Source organism: Grammomys surdaster, unplaced genomic scaffold (genome assembly GCF_004785775.1).
Source record: "Grammomys surdaster isolate TR1022 unplaced genomic scaffold, NIH_TR_1.0 125956, whole genome shotgun sequence".
Lineage (NCBI taxonomy): Eukaryota > Metazoa > Chordata > Mammalia > Rodentia > Muridae > Grammomys > Grammomys surdaster.
Window position 1 is genome coordinate 2,758,091 of NW_021620775.1, and position 13,716 is coordinate 2,771,806.

Genomic DNA, 13,716 nt, shown 5'->3' on the forward strand with positions numbered 1-13,716 from the left:
TGAAGCATTAATATGGTGATTTCTGACTTTTGCTATCTATGCATAACAGGGAAAAAAAAACAAACTTATTTGGCATTCAGGGGTCTGGTGGCAGGTTCATTACTGTCTGTGTGGACACTGTCAATTTACACCCACAAGACAAGCATGTTCTTAACCAAAAGAGACTTGTGAGTCCTGTACTTTGGACAAGGTGGGCTCGGTGGTAAAGTGTTCGGTCTTCCATCTCCAGCACCATGGAGAAGGAAGAGGAGAAAGAGGGAGGAAAAAAAGGGAAAGAGGTGGAAGTGGGTTAGGGTAGGGGTGGGCCTAGAAGAGTTCGAAATGGTTAGCAGATGTACCATGTACCTGCACATGAAAGCCAGGCCATACCACTGGAGATGAAGGGGCGAGTAGCCCAGATGGACAGCAGGAAGATAGAGTTAACTCATCCTTATAAAATCCCTTCACAAGACCTTTGAAGGTCTCAAGAGCATTTGGTAAGTGCAGCAGGATAAAATCATGACTTCCAGGCTGCTGCTGACTCAGTGTACGACGGAGTAAGCAGCAGACGCATCACCAGTAGTGAGCAGCAGAACTGTGTCCCGGAGGTGTGAGCAGGGGACCTGTCCCAGAGGGTGTGCAGGGGACCTGTCCCCGGAGGTGTGAGCAGGGGACCTGTCCCTGGGAGGCTGCTGCCAGCAATACGACTTGGTGACTGGGTCTTTAGCGGGGTCTCTGGTCTCTCTTTCCAAGTCTTCAATCTCATATACTTGCACAGGAATCTGTTACATCTGTCTTAGCTTGTATTACCAATAAAAATAGCAGCAACACTTTTTTTTTACCACAAGGAGGTCTGGAAGAGCTGATTTAAACATACTAAAGAATAGTTACCTCCTCATCAGTGACTTGATTCCAAAAGACCCAGAACACCGGGTTTCCAGAGCAGTAATCATTCACTGAAGTCTTTTCAGGGGGAGCCATGTACAGCCCACCATTCCTTTGGATTCTTTTCAGACAGGCTGCCATGTAGCTCTGATTGGCTTTGGATTGTGTTTTTTTTTTTTTTTTTTTTTTTTTTGAGACAGGGTCTGCCTATATAGCTTCCTGAGTGCTGGGATTACAGCAAGTATCAACACACCTGGTCACATTTCCACTTTAAGGTGGTAGGTAACTCAATTCTGTCATTTTAGGACAGCAATTTAATATAATGACTTATAAGGAAGGTTTTTCTTACCAGTAAGTTTGGGAGGAGGTGTGTTTCTCAGGCTAAAGATCATCTAGTTAAACAGTCTTTATAATGTTATTTTTTTTAGCCTCTACAATTTTGTAGTTCTTGCCTTAACCTTCCAGTTTCCTGTAAATGTCTACTCAGTATAGTCAAATTAGTGTAGAACTTGTGATCAACATGCTGATCACAAGCTGAGTATGCAACTGTTTTAAAGCATAATTAAACCCACTTGTGTTACCCTTAGCATATTGTAACTATGTTGATTCCTTAACTGAATATGCTAAAAAAAAAAAAACTGTTCTGGTGACTTTTTAGTAACTGCACTCTTCATCTTGGCTACTTGGCTAAAGATGTGGAACTTGAATCACAGAAAGGATGAGCACTTGAGCTACAACAAAGGCTCTTACACTCATCACCAGACGTGTATCTTTCTGCAGCTACCCCGAGGACGTCCCACAACAATCAGGGTTGAACCTTCTCCCGGTGTTGACTTCGGCCAGGCACATGAAGGCTGCAGGAGCGCTCAACACACCATAGTCTGCACAGCTAACCACCAGCGAGTTACTTTAGAAGCATCACTTAGGAACAAAGTGTGTCAGCAATAAAAAGTGGGAATAGGAGCTTTGAATCAGGATGGACAAAAGTGATCTTTACAGTTTACACCCAGCCTGCTAGTTAACGCCCTTTAGCAGGTATTGTGTGAGACTGAACATCTCAGCATCATGAACAGAGCAAGAGCACAGTGTAGCTAGAAAACTGTGTTCTTTTTTATATTTTACTGAAGAAAATATCAAAGTATTTTGAGAAATATCAACACAGGAAAAAAAGCATCAACTGAACATGGATTACAACTGTGAAATCCAAGCCTTCTGAGAGAAGCTACTTTGAAAGCTTATTAAATCATGGATTTGGCCATATTATGGAGCCAAATCATGACCTTCAGTTCAAAGGCTTCTCTCTCCCTCATTAAAACAAATAAAATGTAAAAGATACTCTCCAATAATAGAATTATAATATCACTTCAGTATCCTTTAATTACCCATCTACACAAATGACCTTAGATCAAGCACAGGCAAATATAAGTTATAGTAACATTTACATCGAGTGTAAGGTTTAAAAATAATACAAAGTCCATTCACAGTGCACAGTGAAGACATGGTTAAGTTTTAAATATTTAGATATCAAATAGCCATGATCGTTTAGAAGGTAAGCATATTTTCAAGCACATTTCCATTGCTACAGTGTAAGACAGTCTACCATACACTAGTGTAGAGGATGGAGATACACCAGTATCGTGATCTCAGTTATTGGAAAGCAAAAAAACAAAAAACAAAAAACAAAAAACCCAAACAAACGTTTCTTTTATCAGATAAATACATCTGAAATAAATAAATACAAAATTAACTAGATAAGAAATTTGCCTTCTGAGCCTACACTCTTAATTTTATTATTTTTGTTTTTGAGACAGGGTGTCCCTGTGTAGCTTGGGCTTGCCTTTTACTTGTGATTGTCCTGCTTCTGCCACCAGAATCCTGCATGTGACATTCCACACTTGTACAGTTAGCAAGTCCCTGGCTTCTACACCGTCCCTTTCCATTTGGTCACTGAGTAATCTCTGGAGTCCATTGACTATAGCCTAGAAGACGGGACGGTGAGGAGGAGAGACTAAGAGGAAGGCACAGACTGCTGCACCTGTAACTAACTGCAGCTTGCCTGCTGTGTGGCTGAAGTGGCAAGCTTGTTTCCTGTGGTCCATGCTGTACAGACTGGGGATTCATAACTGACAGTCTGACCAAGTCATTTTGCTGATGATGTACTTAAAATCCCTTAGTTCTCCATTCTTTGCAAATGGTTTCTTGTCCAGTCAGAGTTTAACTTGTGTATGCTGAGCACCTGAACTACATTATGATACACAGGGTCTACTGTTGGGACTCAACTTTATCCTGCCCATAACTTCTGCATTTCATAAACACCTAGTTTTCAGGGGGTGGGGTACATAGTTAGCATAAAATCAGGTTACAAATAACCCACAGAGGGTGAAGAATGACAGGGGATTTTGGTAATCTACTTTTAAATTGGAGTTATAAATTCTGATCCTCTTAAAGAAACCAGAGTTCTCTTTCACTTAAAATAAATATAAAGAGATTTGAGCCCACCCAACATAAGACTTTCACTTGGGAGAAACCTGCAGATTTCTCCTGCTGGTCTCAGCCAGGACCTCCCGACAGTCAGGCTAGCAGGGCTTAGGGCAGTGGTTCTCAACCTTCCTAATGCTGTGACCCTTTGATACAGTTCCTCATGTGGTGATGACCTCCATCCATGACATTATTTTGTTGCTACTTTCATAACTGTAATTCTGCTCCTGTTATGAATCATAATGTAAATATCTGATAGGCAGCCCCCAAAGGGCTCTTGGCCCACAGGTTGAGAACCACTGGCTTAGGGCGAGCACCTCCTAATGGTTGTGTGACTCAGAGCAGGGCTCTCCAGAGCTTCTGTTCACCACTGTCCCACACCTACAACTTGAGTACTCATCCTAGGGAATCATGGGCACTGCTCGTACCTCTGAGAATTGTACCTAAGCTTACTGATAATTTAAATAGAGTACTTACTGAATTCATGGTTTCTAAAACCTGCCCCTTCCACACTGTCAGATTTTGAGGGAACCATAAACAAAAACAATTCCAAGGAAACTGGTTATAAAATTAACTGTAAAATAAGAACTGCAACCCTGGGCATCTTTACCAGAACCTTAATAAAAAGCCTTAATAAAAAGGTAGCAGATGAAAAAGACATTTGAAGTAAATATGGAGTAATTGTTTGCTTTAAGGTTTTTAAACCAATATCATTTTATATAAAGCACATGAAAATATTATGAAGGTTATTACTATAACTGAAGTGCAATGAGTTAAACAGAATTTTCAGCCTTAAGAAGGGGTTGGTCAACATTCTTCCACTTGTTAGAATAATTTTTATTTAAAACAGTGTTTGATGCCTAGTTCAGACATTTGATAGCACTCTAAATGAAATTCGTCAACTGCTGACCTTTAGTCTTCTCCATCTTGGGTCATAATTCAATGGCTGTGTCAACAGGAGAGACCTACTGTTCCAGAAAGCCTGACCAAGAGCACACAATATTCAAAATGAACTAATTGCAAACGGATACAGAGTGCAAAAGCAGCAATCGACTGTACGCTGCTGCAGTTGGCTTCCAAGGCGAGTTTCTAAGCTGGCAATGGAGGGTGGATGTTTCTTTCACTGAATATACACTGAACTGTCCAACACAAATTAACCCATCCGAAGCATTCCTTTATAAACCAGCTTTCTTTCATGTGAACATAAACTGAATCATTACAGCCAAAGTGTTCCTGGATACAGAACACTGTAGACATGATGGCTTAGCAGTAACCACTGTCTCATCATATACAAGTGATGCCTTTTAAAAAAGTACCCTAAGTTTTATTCCAAAGCAGCTACCAATATATGTCTGATAATACCCATAATAAATCACATCTGTGCCACCACAAATAAGACTTGAGAGAGCAACTTCCTTATCTTTGAGGACTAAGCCTCATGGCCACGACAACTATATTTTCCCAATGTTTGCTATCAGCACAAGCACACAGAACATGATGCTGTTTCCAGTGTTCTTCTGCTCAAAAGGCAGCTTCGGGTTAAGTGCCTGTAACACACGTACATTAATTTTACCCTGTGACTTTATTTTGCACTGAAAAGGGTAGAACAGGAGAAAAGGAGGCAGGACAAAAGACTGACGTCTTCGTTCTTCAAATGTATGCTGAGGTGATTACATTATGAGCAGGATTCTGTAGGAACAAACCCATTTGATAAATTTAGATTTGACAAGACAAATGGATAGACTTAAGCAACTTTATTACAGCAGAATTGTAAAATTAAAGCTTAACTGTTCAAATCTGCTAGATTTATTAAAATTATATCAGCTATAAAATAATAGCACAATTTTATCAAAGATATTATCTAAATAAACATATACTGGAATTTCTTTTTTTCCCATCATTTCTGTGTGTATGTGTGTTGTGTACACCTGTGCAATAGTGTGGCTGTGAAGGCCAGAGGGCAGATAGCAGGAGTCCGTCCGTTCTCTGCTTCCATTCTGTGGGTCTTGGGGATTGAACTCAAGCCTGTCAGGTTTGGTAGGAAGCTCCTTAACCTGCAGACCCATCTTGCCAGTCCCAGAATTCATTTCTTTCTTTTTCGTCTCCTTTTTTCTCTCTTTGAGACAGGGCTTCTCTATGTAGCCCTGGCTGTCCTAGAGCGCACAGAGAAGCAGCGCCCGTCTCTGCTCCGGAGTGTAACACACACACACACACACACACACACACACACACACACGGTCTAGACTTCTTTCTTAAGGCATTAGAACGATTGCATAGAAAAGCCAAACAGCTCATCGGAGGCTCTACATGTGCTATAATTACAAACAGGAAGCTCTTCTTTCCGATCCGAGGTAACTTTTACAAAATGGTCAGACTAAAGCAAGGTTGCCCTCTCCAGATTCACTCTACTAATGGATATTTGGGGTAGGAAGTAGACCAACTGTTAAATTTAGATACGCTGTAAAAGTCTCTAAGGCACAGAAGCAAAGGGGGAGAGAAAGGCCTTAGGGACTTCAGATTAGGAAAATTAGTTCCTTTGCTCAGGGCTTTCCTACTTCCAAATATCACCACAGTCTACACCTCAAGATTGCCTTTGGAAGAAAACAAACAGACAAACAAACAAACAAACAAACAAAGGTCTGTCCAGGCAGGGAAACAACTCTAGACACTACACTGATTAGGTTACATTAGAGATTTCAAACTATTATGTAAGATGCCAGCTGGCTTCAGACCTCCTCATTTAGCTTAAATATATTTGTATCTCTCTCTCTGTCTGATTTTTGAACATTATGTGTATGCACATGAGTGCAGTGTCTGCAGAAGAGGGTGCTGCACCCCTGGGAGCTGGAGTTATAGGAAGGGGTAAGGAGTGTGCTGCTGCCTGATGTGTCCTCTCCAAGACGACATGCAGTCCTAACCACTGCGTTAGCCCACTAGTCTATAGCTTTTATTTTTAACAGGGTTTTATAGATTTCTTCATTTAATGTTATTTCTGTAAACAAAATGTCATGAGACCCAGTGCTCCCCAAGAGTACCTTAGGCTACATTGGCTGGCCAGAAAAGTCCAGGGATCCTACTTCCTCCACCTCTACATACTGGGATCACAAGCCAGGCCTTTCCTGTGAGTGCTGGGGACTGAACTCACATGCTCCTGCTTCCATGCCAAGCACTTTACCAGTTTAGTGAGCTCCTTAGCATCTCCTCTAAGGCTTCCTAACTCCTTCCCAAGCACACTTCCCTTGTGGTAGAGAGGCAAAATGCCCATTTCTATAGGCTTTCTATCCTGGGAGGAATTGGACACGAGACAGGGAACTATCCACTCACCAGAGTTCTTCAGTGATAAAAGATTTAAATAAGTGATAATAGCTTAAAACAGAATTCTTATCTCAGCTTCAATAAAAGCCAGTGACTTTTTTTTTGTTTGTTTTTTGAGACAGGGTTTCTCTGTATAGCCCCTGGCTGTCCTGGAACTCACTCTGTAGACCAGGCTGGCCTCGAACTCAGAAATCCACCTGCTTCTGCCTCCCAAGTGCTGGGATTAAAAGCATGCATGCGCCACCACCACCTGGCAAGCCAGTGACTTACTGATAGACATTCCTTAGTGATAATTAATAATTAGCTATATTACGAATAACACATTTTAATGCTATTTAAATGACTTTAAATAGGAAAAAGGCCTACTTAAATTTTGTAAACAAAAGAAGTAGATTAAGAACAATTACTAATTGTTAAATATTAGTCAAGCCAGATACAGCAGCTTTGTAAGTTGAATATTTAACACACACAATTACCTATTGTGAGCATGAGCTAAGATAAAGACAAGCTCTGATCCATTTTCAATGCAGAATACAAGTCACCTGCACGTTAGAAAATCATCACTATAAAATATCTTTACTAACCCTGCTTCTGTCTGACTTGAGTTCTGGAGGATGATTTTTAGTTTTTAGCCAGAAGGCAATCAAAGGGTTTAAATGTGTGGCCCAACATTCAGGAGGCTGGTGTGGAGAGTCACAAGGATCACATAGTAGAGAAGCAAATGCAATGCAGTCATCCAGACCATCAACTATAAGGAAAGGTTTTAGGACCATGCTTTGCACATAGTGTGCCCAGTTTCAGAGTTACTCACTTGATACAGTCTACTTCTCCTGGTGAAGAGCTTCAATGAAAGCATCAAGTTTTTCTTGAATTTCTCTAACTTTCTCTATGGAGATAAAAAGAGATAAATACAAACACATTTACTTTTCAAAGGCATCAGAAATTATTAGAGACAATTCCTTATTATTAAATTGTCTATAAAATTTTAACTGCTGAGGAAAGGGGAGGAAAATCACTTTCATTAAACCTCTTATGGTCCATGTCCAAGTGGATCAGAAGAGCAGCAAGCAGGCCCTTTTTAGAAGGGGAGGGGAGAAATGCTTGACAGACCCCTTTGGGAAATTATTAAATAAAACTGTGGCCGGGCGGTGGTGGTGCACGCCTTTAATCCCAGCACTTGGGAGGCAGAGGCAGGCGGATTTCTGAGTTCGAGGCTAGCCTGGTCTACCGAGTGAGTTCCAGGACAGCCAGGGCTACACAGAGAAACCCTGTCTCGAAAAACAAAACAAAACAAAAAACAAACAAACAAAAAAACTGTGGATACCTACAACAGGTATATTTGTAGATTCCTTGAAGCTCTACCAAAGAAATAATAAGGCTATTTTTAGGAATTAAAAGAAAATGGTGGCTCACGTCTGTAACCCAGCATTGGGAGGCTGACTATGAGCTGAACATGAGCTACACTGCCAGACTCTTCTGTCTCAAGGACCACAGTGAAAGATCAAAGCCAGGAGAATAGTAACCATCCCTAGTGTGGAAAATGATGCTTTAAAATATAAAGTAATAGGTGAAGTTATCCAGGAACAGCAGGCAATACTACCCTATAGAGTGTGTGACTGGATATCAAGCTGACAAGGACAGAGTTGTGATGGTTAATTTTGGTTGTCAACGTGACACAACCTAGGGTCACTTGAGAAAAGGCAATCTCAACTAAAGAATTGCCTTGATCAGACTGGTTGGTGGGAGATTTCTTGATTGATGACTGATGTGGGAGGGTCCACCCTACTGTGCGTGGCACCATCCTTAGGTAGGTAGGTAGGCCTGGGCTATATAAAGAAAGGCAGCTGAGCACGAGCCAGTGAGACAGCAAGCCAGTGAGTAACATTCCATTCCTCTACGGTTTCTACTTCAAGCTCCTGCCTTGAGTCTCAGTGCTGATTGTGACCTGGAAGTGTACAAAAAATAAACTTTTCTTCTCCAAGTTGTTTTCACTCGGTGTTTAGCACTTCAGCACAGAAGCAAACTACAATACCCACTGAGCCATCTTGTAGGCCCTTAGACTTCAATCTACATAATGTACATTATTCTGGTAGGCTAGCTTCCATTTTTTTTCTTTTGTTTTCTTTCCTCCTCCTCAAATTTTCTAGGTTTTTTTATTCTTTATGTTTGAGAAAAGGTCTCTCTGCGTACCCCTGGCTGCCCTGGAACTTGCTTTGTAGACCAGGATCTGCCTGCCCCTGTCTGAGTGCAAGAATTAAAAGCATGCACTATCACCACCCACCTAGCTTCCATTTCTTAATTAGCAGTCAAACTAGCAAACATTTCTGACTTTCCCAAATGAAGCCAGTCTTAGTGATGTATTTTTCAGAGTTTCATACACATCCACTTCATCAGCTAAACCATTCTTTAAAAGGGTAAAAGAGCTTTTCAAATTATCTCACAGCAGTTCTGGAGGAAACGACCACATACACTTAAACAAACATTAAAAACTTCACCAAAACCCATCTAACTTGAATAGCACACAGGAGGGAAATCCCACTGAGGTGTTTCCAGCCTTAGCAACACCTAACCACTCCCTAGTGTCGCCTATTTGGGAATGTCACACCATATGCAGAAAGAAAATTCAATTTTATTTTGCACATGATCTGACTGCAACTGGGCAGCCACAGGGTCAGTTTGCCAACTTTTGGCCTATCAATAATGGCCCGAGAGGGGCAGACTGTCTGTAGGTGTGTGGCGTAGTAGTGTCACTCACAGGAGACAGGGGAGAGGAAAAGCTATTTGTGTGAAAAGATGCCAAAACCCTACCAGGGCAGGCTTCTAATTCTGTAGATCTAAAGGAAAATCCAATTTTTAGAAAACTAAGAGATAAGCAACATTTTTTTCCCCTAAATGAACATTAAATGACTATTTAATACAAAGATACAGAAAACTCTACGTTTCCCTTAAAAAGTTATGGTTTTATGAAAAATGTTTACAATTGCAATATCAGGACATGGTGGTGCCTTGCCACCAAGGGCAAAAGTTACTAGCAGTGATGGGGACTAGTGTCAAGTGATGGGAGAATGGGCTGTTACACAGAAAAGCAATCATCAGCATCACCAACTTCAACCTACAGAAATCCATTTGTCTTTTCACCTGTACAATGAACTAGATGGAATCTTATGGGACAGGGAAGAAATTCTACCCCTTTCCTCTTTTAGAGAAGATTCATCTTAACAATGTGTACATGTGTTGTGTGGTTCTGTGCAGCTAAGTGCACTTGTGAGATGCTCTGTGGCTTCTCTGCTGAGCCTTTTCCTCCAGCCCCAAGAGAGTCTACCTTTAAGAAGCATTCTTTAACCAGGCATGGTGGTGCATACCTTTAATACTAGCATTGGAGAGCCAGAGGCAGGCAGATCTTTGTGAGTTTGAGGACAGCCTGGTCTACAAATCAAATTATAGGACAACCAGACCTGTTACACAGAACAGGGGGAAAAAAAAGGCACTATTCCTTGCTTAGTCTCACTTCTGACTGAGGAAATGTCTACTTTTTTGAAGTAATTTCAAACTTGACCTGCAATCCTGACTGCATCAGCACTAAGGACGAGCCCTGTTCCCCCTCCTCTGATTTAGAAACACACACGAGGTCTGCTGCCACATGCCACATGAAGAGCAAGTCTCTTGGAGTATTATTACCTTTCATGTGAAATTCTGGTAAAATGCAGAGAGGAATACAAATCAGCATACCTACTTGTAAAGCAAACTACCATTTCTCTTAAATGTCTGGATTAAATAATGACAACTAGAGAATTCTTATAACATCTGTGGCCTTTTTGATAAATTAAACCAACTCAAGAAGGGCTTAAACTATTCTGTTATACAGATCTGCATGTAGTGAATAAAGAATCTCAATTCCATTTATGCAACATTTACTTAAAAGATGAGCCATCTCAAACATCAATTCATTGTGCGTCTTGATTGGATCATGAATATTCCTATAATCCACCAACTCATAAACTGGCAGCCTCAGTGAATGACAGGCGGACAGATGATGACACAGTTCAGGTCTCTTTATCCTCGCATGAAGCAGCACTGCTCCTCAGTGGGTTCTGAGTCCTTGGATACTTCAAGTCCCAAGTTCAGACTAATCTGTAATTAGGGTTTGACTACACTGACTGACAAAAGGCCTGACCTGGGAGAGGGGTCACCTTAGTGGTTAATATCAGTTCAGAGCACGATCAAAGAGCCACACACAAAGCACTGCCACATACACTGAAATAGACCTTAGACAACTTTTGATGTTTTTAAAGAAAGCATGAAGAAACTCGCTGAAGAGCTAACGAGATGCACTGGAAGAAAAGTACACACCAGAGATCCCAGTCCCTTACACTATCTTACACCATGCTGCACCAGCAGCACTCCATGCCACCTTTAGGACACCTCGTGGGTGAAGTTCTTCAGGAAAGAGGCTGTTCATGGAAGGGAGTTCTTATGGAGCGCACACACTGCTATTGAAAACATTTGCTATTTGTTGCACAATTGTACTATATAGATGCCCTTTAGAAACTGAGCATCTAGGGAAATCTAGGATATGGAGGAACAAGGAAACCAGAACCAAAATGTTCAAAACTATAGTCAAAATTGATATCCAAGATTATTTATTCACTGTTCTGCCTCAAGCAAAACTTATTTCAAACATTAGTGAATACTATTAAAAATGCGGTATTTTATATCTTCAAAGCTTCCTGAAGAATGGTTGAAAGGAACAGAGCAACTCAATTTGCATATACAAGTAGCTCACTAGTGACTCCTGGGTAAATTCAGCATTCTTTTCTCCCCTAGAGAAGGTCTGTCTAACCTGTTTGTTCTGGACCTTGCTATATAGATACGGCTGGCCTCTGATCACAGACCTACCTGCTTCCACCTCCTGAAAGCTGGAATTAAAGGTATGCACCACCATACTTGGCTCCAAATCCAGCTTTCTTAAACTTATGTTTTAGTCATTTTAAAGCAAGGAAAACAGTCCTATCAGGCTCCTTTGTAAACATAACAGAACCTATACCTATAATTTCTAAGTATTTTGAAGTCTATTCTCCGAGACTTCGGCATGAACACAGCAGCCTTATATTTAGGTTGGCCTAGAACTCACTATGGAGCCCAGCTGGGTTTTGAACTCATGATAGTCCTCTTATTTTTTTTTTTTTTTTCCCTTCAGCTTTTCAAGACAAGGTTTCTCTGTTTAATCCTGGCTGTCCTGGAACTCACTCTGTAGACCAGGTTGGCCTCGAACTCAGAAATCTGCCTGCCTCTGCCTCCCAAGTGATGGGATTAAAGGCGTGTGCCACCACCGCCCGGCCATGATAGTCCTCTTGGCTCAGCCTTTTGAGTAGTGAGACTACGGTTATGCCCTACCATACTTTGCTATGCTATACTCAATTCTTAGAAAAGCCAATATCAGAAGTATTTATAGAATATACTTTCAGGACCAAAAAGAAACCAAAAAGTAAAAAAGAAAAGCTTTTATGGCATTCATGACCATGTTTTTCTAGTAAAGACCACAGAATCTATCATAAGGTGACAAATGTATACTGTGAGTCATTTTATTTTGTGTTCAGCACACAAAATATTTCAAAGTATGTCAACTCACATTATGATAATAAAAAATAAAGTTATTTAATATTATAATTTATTAGTGATATATTGTTTTCTTTCTCCTCTAATAGCTAAAATATACTTTGTCAAAAGGAATCATTTCATTTGTCAGTCAGTGTATTGTTAGTGTAGAAAATCTAAATATCACATTTCAAAGATATAGTGACACAGGCAATTACTTGAGAAGATGGAAAAAGTCAGTACATTATTCTGTTCTATCAAATTAATTATGGTTCTAAAACTTCAGAGTCTTTTCCGTGTTTCTCCTATTTTTAAAAGTATATTTTCCTCTGAATCTGCTGGGAGGAAAGCTGAAACACTGTAAGAAAAGAGAAACCACCCAGGCAGCCCTTAAACAGATAGGGCATCATTTATCACTTGCAGAGACAGATTTATAACAAGAGGGCCCTTCTGTGCCTTTAAGACTGCAAAACAGATGGGAAGTGAATGGATAATCAATGGGACAAGGAAACACATGGGAGGTGCTGCAGGATGCGTGTTCCCAGCACAAGAAAGGAGGCCAAGATTGTAACTGCATGACTGGGTCCTGGAGAGGGTCTTTCTCAAGCTGTTACAAAGACAAACGCTGCTCCTCATCCGGCCGTCAAACTGTTATAAATATTGGTTTGTCTAAAGACCTTCAGTGCTGAAGCTTTAAAAAGGACTTATAGTAGATAAATGAATCACAGGAAAGAGGCTCAAACAGCTCATTAATGTAATTTTAAAAGAAGAAAAAGAATATAAGCATAGAGAATATAATTCAGATTACGAACTGAAAGCTTTAGTCAAGCTCAAGTTGAGATGAAATAAAAAATGAAATACAAGTCATAGCTCTTAAACAGATGCTCTATTAGGCAAAGTACTGCCCAGCCTGCTGGGAGCAAAGCACACACAAGGAGGTCTAGTTACTAACACAAGTTGTTTCTCTCTAGTTAGAAATGTTTGGGACCAGAAATATTATACATTTCTGCTTTTCTAGTTGAACACCAAGAATCTGAAAATCTAAAATCTAAAATGCTCGAAAATCTGAGTCAGAGAGTATCATGTGAGTACTCAAGTTTCAGATGTTACAGCCTTTTAGATTAGAAATGCCCGACCTGCACTTGTGCAGTAGGAGCAGGAGATGCCAAATTACAGTAGGTACAGAACTGATGCTACATATTATTTAAATTAGAAATCATCTTCAAAGTTTTAATTACACTTCCTTTTCCTCAGCTGCCTGAGATGGCTGGAATCAAATACAGATCCTTCCTAAGAGAGGTACATGCTTTAACTACCAAGCTATCTCTCTGGCTCCAAATTCTAGATTCTTTTTTAAAGAAATGATTTATTAAAAAAAATAACAGGTGTGTGTGTGTGTGTGTGTGTGTGTGTGTGTGAGAGAGAGAGAGAGAGAGAGAGAGAGAGAGAGAGAGAGAGAGAGAG

At 40.5% G+C, this 13,716-nt stretch overlaps 1 protein-coding gene across 4 annotated transcripts in view; it reads right to left on the minus strand.

The window, feature by feature from the left end:
• Window positions 1-4,741: 4,741 nt before the first annotated feature.
• Opa1 (OPA1 mitochondrial dynamin like GTPase) overlaps window positions 4,742-13,716 on the minus strand; it is a 73,762-nt gene continuing 64,787 nt past the window's right edge. For all 4 annotated transcript variants that reach the window (XM_028753760.1, XM_028753758.1, XM_028753759.1 and 1 more), the window contains 2 exons: window positions 7,469-7,543; window positions 4,742-5,031 (listed from right to left, as the gene is read on the minus strand). In XM_028753760.1, the coding sequence (XP_028609593.1) occupies window positions 7,479-7,543 (65 nt within the window). In that variant the 3' untranslated portion in view covers window positions 4,742-5,031; window positions 7,469-7,478. The remainder of the gene's footprint in view (window positions 5,032-7,468; window positions 7,544-13,716) is intronic.